This window comes from Varroa jacobsoni, unplaced genomic scaffold, assembly GCF_002532875.2.
Source record: "Varroa jacobsoni isolate VJ856 unplaced genomic scaffold, vjacob_1.0 scaffold_255, whole genome shotgun sequence".
Lineage (NCBI taxonomy): Eukaryota > Metazoa > Arthropoda > Arachnida > Mesostigmata > Varroidae > Varroa > Varroa jacobsoni.
In genome coordinates this window covers 96,169-102,997 of record NW_019213157.1, presented here as the reverse complement: position 1 = coordinate 102,997, position 6,829 = coordinate 96,169, and the positions used below count along the sequence as shown (strand labels likewise).

Sequence of the window (6,829 nt, the reverse complement as noted above, 5' to 3'; positions counted from 1 at the left end):
TTTATTACAAATAACAATAACAGAAGCGGTCAATGAGTTTTCGTGCTTATATAAGAACGTATGTCAGGTCGATTATATACGCAAGGACTGTTTGTATGTGTATGATTGATCTGCCTTGACAGAAGCAATGGCAGCACAGACAGGCATCAATATAGGCGCGACCGCTTACGGACTTGCGCTGCTAGAAATTGGTTGCGATCGCCATTTGACAGCGATTGAATTAAACTCGAAGAAGAGACTAAGTTCTGGGGTAGGCTAAGATGTCGTGTGAACCCAACTGCATGCCCATATCATGAGGACATTGCGATTGAAAGAAGCGTAAGAGAAGCGGCATCAACAGCGACACGGAGCTACCGGGAGTCCGATAGCCTTGGCCTGAAGCAGTGACCTTCTGCGCAGCCTCTGCTATCACCGTAGCCGCCGCTGCGATGGGAGCCGTACGAAAAGCCCTCTACGAATCGGTTATACAGCCCGGAGGCCTTTGTCCTTATTGCTCAGTGGCATGCAGGCCTTGAACCAACCGCTGCCCATTTCTTTCCGCTTTTTCAGGCCCGCTACACGCGCACAGAGACCCTAGAGCTGGTAGAGTCGAACCGGCAGAGTAGCAGGAGTCTGCCCTGGCAACGTTTAACCCCAGCTAAATGGTCCAGCACGCTAAAGGAAGAGGTAACAACAGTAATAGTAATCGAAACGATAATAGTCGGAAAGACAAACAATCAGAAAGACTGTTCTATACAGAAGCTGGATAGCAGACGGCTAGCGATATGCGCCCTTTCCACATACCCACTCTCAAGCACAGACATGGAAAGATATCGCGCTAACGTTCGAAGCGAACGAACACAGCCTATAGCGACGGTAGGAAAAGCACAGCAGCAGGAACAACACTTGACCTTATATATTATATGGCTACCTCTCCTTAACCCAAAGAGACAACTAGCCCCTTCCGCTTCTCCATTAGTCTGTTTGCTAAAGAATCGTGACGGCAGTACCAACATCTCCACGGTCTTCATGTAAGGTGGGCGTGCCATCCAAACGAGCAGGCTGAGACACAACGTTAAGCTACATTCATCGACGGCAGGGGCTGACCTGTTGAGTGGTCCGTTTGAATAGCAATACAGATTGGTAGGCGAACATCGGCCAAAAGCTATCGCTCAGGATCGTACTTCTCATATGCTAAACCGTGCTACCCAATTTGCATTACTGGAACAATTTTATTTCCTCAAAGTCTAACGGTTTCTTTCCGTCTCGGAAGACGAGCAGAAGGCACCGGCAGTATGGTGTTTTGTGTTGGGCGCATGCGTTGGCCGCTTCGCGCATCGCGTTCGTGGTGGCCGCTTCAGGCGCTGCTGTTAACCATAGCAGCAGAAGGCTTGGTCGTCTGTCTGTTAGTTTTTGAATGTGCTGCTTGTCTGGAACGAGCAGAGCTCCGTCAGTTTGTCGGAACGTTAGACCGGCCTTACCAGCACATTGTTTTCTAATCGTCCTGTCTACACTAGTGAGAGGCTAAAGAGGGGCAGTGAACAGGTGGCTGATGACCGAACGCCATTCGATTGTTCTCTTCACGATACTACGCGTAGTGTGCCCGCTTAACGTGGCGTTTTGTTTTGGGCGATAACCACATTCAATGACGACAACAACCAAATGCGAGTGTCTTATTGAGCGAAATTGTTGCAGTACTGTCGGTAGGAATTCTAGGGAGCGACGATAGTCTCGAAGCGACGGGAGAAAACATTGAATAAGCATGCGGCCGCATGCACCTACAGGAGTGATTGCGACTGCCACAGCTGCTCCTGCCACTTAGGGACAGTTGAATAATGCTGATGATGATGACGACGACGACGACAGACGAGCGAATATATGTTTTGATCGGCTGAGAGCAATTACTGCGTTTGTTGTTATCCTTGAAGTAGGAAACTGTTTATGGTAGTGAAAAGGAGCCTAGAAGAACAATAGGACGTGGCTGTACATTTCTTTATACTTGCTTTTTGTAACTACGTTCTGTATTGCAACATGTTACGTAATCAGTGGCCAGTGCCGGCTGACTCACCTGATCCACACGACTTGGACGAAGTTCTACATGACCTCTATCCACACGGGATAAGAGAGAAAAAACAGTTCTTTGTCGATCCAAAAAGCAGATTAAGGCTACAACTTGCGCAGGATGGGTGCACTTTCAGCATGGTGTGTCTCGCAAAGAAGATCTTTCAGGAGCACCAGGTGAATGATGACATATCAATGGAAGTTGCGTTTCGCTGGCTTCTTAAAGCGGCCCGTGAGGGCGACGAAGCAGCTATCGCAATGCTTTTATCGAAGCGGCAGTTTTGTCCACCTTTGTTGGCTCCGTTTGTTGACAACACGCTTGAGCGTGGCTATTGCGAAGAGGAGCTATCAGCCACATACGCAAAACGAATCGTATCGAGGTTCAAAAAGACTTACATCAACGCCGATGAGAAGGTCGTGGCCGCGCAGGTTCTCAAGTTAATTTCGGGCGAGATACCCAAATGCGAGTCGTTGTTCGCGCAACGGTTTCGGCATACGTTCGGTGATCTGTTCGCTCTCGGAATGACGCTCGCTATCGGCGGCTTTATTGGACATAGATATATATCTTCGTTCGACCATTTACTTAGTCATAAGCTTGCTCCGGCCATGGACGCATTTTTCGCATTTCTCTGCACGGTTCTCCTCATCGTTAGCATGCGAACGTACTGTGCGTTATTTACGTGCGGCATGTACTCGAAGGTGATGCGTCTCGATGCGAAATACCGCGACCGTCCACTACCGTTCAGACTTCGAATGTTCTGGACTCTATTCAAACTGTATCTATTATCCTTTTCGTGTGTTACGTCCATGATTGTTCTATCGACTCTGGCCTTTGGAAGAGTCTCGTTGACGGTATTCAGCTGTACGACATATTTGATTATGCTTGTTGACCTCGTTAAGCATCTACACTTGTGGCGAAACAGCTACCGGGAACCCGATTTGTACATCGGTCGATTTCCACTACTCCTCAAATTCATCTCAGTCGTGTGCGTGTTCTCTCTGTTCTCTTTTACCAAGACGGAGCTACAAGATACGATCATTACGCTGTCAATGACTCTTGTCGCATGTAGTATACTCTATCTCTCCGATAGCTGTTCCGTGTTTACGTTCACCTTCCTCACGAGCGAGTACTCGATCATTTTGCAAGGCCTATCAGTGACCAAGACGACAGTCTTCGTCACTATTCGTCAATTGTTTATCGGCGTGCCTCGAAATATGAAGGCTTTCATACTCCTTCTGTTAGCAATGTACGCGCTGTATTCGCTTCCACCCGGCATTTTGTTTCATCCCAGAGACACGAATCCGAGGGACATCTATGAAATCTGCAGTTATACGCCTTCATTGGACACGATGGTGGCCTGCAGTAAACTAGAGGGTCACGCCTTAACTGATGTTGTTGGCAGAGTTGAATCAATTAATCTTCTTCATCGAAGCAACATGCTAGAAAGTATTGGGGTGAAACACTGGAAGCTAAATGATGGCTCCGTAGAGATTGGAGTGGACTCCTTTGAAAAGGTCAAGGTTGCAGTCACACTCACGATTGATGACATTTCTGCCTCAGTCATACTTGACGACGACGCCCTAAGTTTGATTCGGTCTCTCAGGCCAAAGAATTATATTAGAGTAAGTGGAATTCTCGAGCAGGTGCGGACAGGGCCTGAAGTGCAACTCGCAGTTCATTCGTACAGACAGGACGGACAGCGGGTTGAAATCAAGCAAATCAGGACTGCACTGAGGCTTTATTGGAAGCACGTACTTGACATCTTCGACGAATGGAAAAGTCGAATTGATTATATTTCCGCCGCAGTTAATCGTGACGATTTACCCGATGCTCGGAACGAACTTTAGTGACGGTTTTTCTACTACAAGAAGTCAGGTAGATGGCTTTATTGATTTCCGTAGTATCGTACGAAGTACGTATTCTAAAGCTGTCAAATCTATAGAACATAAACCGATGCAATTTTGAAATCGTAGATACGGCGTCTTTAATAAATTCAGAGACAATACATTTGAGCTTAGATACTCGATAATTAAATTCGTTTAATTAATTTTATGAGCAACACTCTACGAACTGAAAGTAATAGCCATTAAAAAGTAAGCGTTATTACAAAGTGATACATTTTTCGTTTAGATATACAGATACATAAATACTTATTGATCTAATGAACTCAGCGTGAGCAATAAATTATTGATTTATCGAAAACCCGAACGATTTAGTTTAACATCTGTTCTAGCTTAAACCTCATTATACCTATGCTACGTATCTTCGATTTACCTTTAATAAGATGGGCTGATAAGCTGTGTGGGATAATTATTAAACTCATCGTAGTTTTCTCTCGATTCACTCACTGGCATATTTTTTTTCCGAGTAGATAGATATTGGAGAATTCAATAGGTCGACTCCTTCAAACGAAACAATTTAATTATTTACTCGTTCTTTTTTGTAACTAAATTGCTTCTATAATAGTTATCTGCGATGCTTGACGCGCTTCTTTATGCCGTCCTATACGTTCTCAATCCGAGTTGCGTAATGTGCGAGAACAGATGTTCAGTTTCGAAAGGCCGACTACTGAATTACACCCGATGTACACCATGCTGTCCTGTACTGACAAGTACATGTATCATATACATTTATATATAAGGTACTGGTAAGGGTATAGCACCCGAATTGGCACGAACCTTCGCGGGCTGTCTATCGTAACGAGTATGCGTTCATTCACCAATCTTGATACTTGACATAAGCCTGTCTCTTCCTGAAGAAAATTTCACCTTACTGGAAAAGAAAGACTGTAACTATTGTCAAATTCGTTCGCGCTGACAAACCCCAATTAACATGAAAATTTTTTCTTTTTGCTTAAAATCTATAATCTATGTTATGGACAGCTTTGTTCACAGCATAGGATGCAAGGAATTTTCACATTGTCCCAGTCCTCGGATTACCACACCCTTATCAGTGATTGCGACTAAGTATATAGTACTATTTTGTCGAAAATCCATTATTTTAACATGACCAGTAGTAACGTGCGTGGCAAATCATGGCGCAAAATACACTGTAAGCGAGCTGATAACGTTCAGAGGTGTAAAACTTTGGCACGATACACTGCGAGATATCGGCCATTTATCAATCACATACATCCGACCCACCTTGATAACTGTGCGCATTTTAAATACAGTGGTAAAATATGCGAATCTCCTTCGTTTGTATGACTAGATGAAAATTAGCTATAGAACAGCATGACGTAATGCGTACGACGCATTTATACTGACATCAAAAACGTACCTGAGTCGTTTCTGGTCGGATGTTTGAAAATGAAATACACCGGTATAAATACGTTTTCTGCTGTTGACATTTTTCATAAAATCGGGTTGTTATGACGCAGATGATCCGGTATCACTTCTGTAAGATTAAAATGATAAACGAGGACATTGCACGGCGCTCGAAGCACGGAGAACTAAATTACAGGTGTTTCGGTGTAATTGCGTCCATTCGAAGCAAATGCAACGGATGCAAGATCAAGAAAAACCCTTGAGTGTCTTTATGTGAATGAGAGTTCGTTAATATTTGGTTAGATAGTTGTAAGGTTACGTCTTCGCATTGTCCATACTCTATATACAAAGTGATAACTGGTTTCTCATAAAAACCAATAGTTACAAGTTCCTATCTCAAGCGGACCAACGAATACACCGAAGTCGATACTGTGTAGCCCTTGCTGCAGAGTGAAAGCCAAACAGGCATAGCCGTAGGCACAGTCACCGCCTACAGCTCATTGCTTGTATGAAGACCCCTCAAAAGTCATCTCGGCTGCAGGGGGTTGTCGCAGGGACTGTCAAGTATCTTTTGAATTTATGTACCCTTTTTTTCCATAGTGTCTCCATTCCCAGTCGGTTTTCTCCCTTCGTCACGTAGCTTCCGAGTCAACCTTCTTCCCCTCACATTTCTACTATCTGTTCTCTCTCATCGGCATCGTCTTCTTCCTAAATTGGTTTTCCGGATTCCTGATACCGGCTACACACTGCGGTCTAAGGAACAGATCAAGCAAAAAAAATAGCGAGTAAGATAGCGGTGGGGGCATAGAGGGTGCTACCAGGAGTAATCTACCTTCGACATTCGCTGCCCCGATCGAATGCTTCAATGTGTGTCGGTTACTTAGATCGAACCCTAGTTGCTGTCACAAGAGGCACTCGATAGAAGATAATTGGTTAAGCGGACCCATTTCCCAACGCAGGTTTTGGGGTGGGGTTAACAGGGAGCAAAAGTCCTTTTTTTTTATTTTGACATTGTTTAATGCCAAAAATGCTAGAGAAATGTACTGCGGAAGTTGAGGTCAAAATATTAGCCTGTATACGTTACATATATAAAACAAGACGGTTCATCCTCAATTCAGTAGACAACTGCGAGATAAAATACAACATTGATTACTGACAGAAAGCATATGTTCATACTACCTCCTATAATTCGATGAATGTCATAAATGACAAACAATGACTGAACGAGTAGGAGTTCTAGCTCGTCTCACTCACCGAATCTATGCTAAGGGCTCGTCTTCTCCGTGGACTCATAAATAGGCCAACGGTCAAAAAGGTTCAGCCGATAAATGACGCTAAATGAAGAAAAAATACTTTACATAGCAAATGGGACGATGCGATTACATGCGCATATGTCTCGCCAATGGAAATTCAATTTATAAATGTTTTGTTCCGTACACAGCAATGCAAGAGATAGCGTCACCCGGTTTCAACACAAGGATTAACATCCTAGCAACATTGACAATTTTCGCCATAATATATA

General features: G+C 44.1%; 1 protein-coding gene across 1 annotated transcript in view; it reads left to right on the top strand.

Annotated features, from left to right (window-relative positions):
• The first annotated feature begins 853 nt into the window (after positions 1 to 853).
• Positions 854 to 6,829, top strand: part of LOC111258704 (uncharacterized) — a 9,630-nt gene continuing 3,654 nt past the window's right edge. The window contains exon 1 of the mRNA XM_022830176.2: positions 854 to 3,916. Coding sequence (XP_022685911.1) covers positions 2,011 to 3,888 — 1,878 coding nt within the window. The 5' untranslated portion in view covers positions 854 to 2,010 and the 3' untranslated portion in view covers positions 3,889 to 3,916. The remainder of the gene's footprint in view (positions 3,917 to 6,829) is intronic.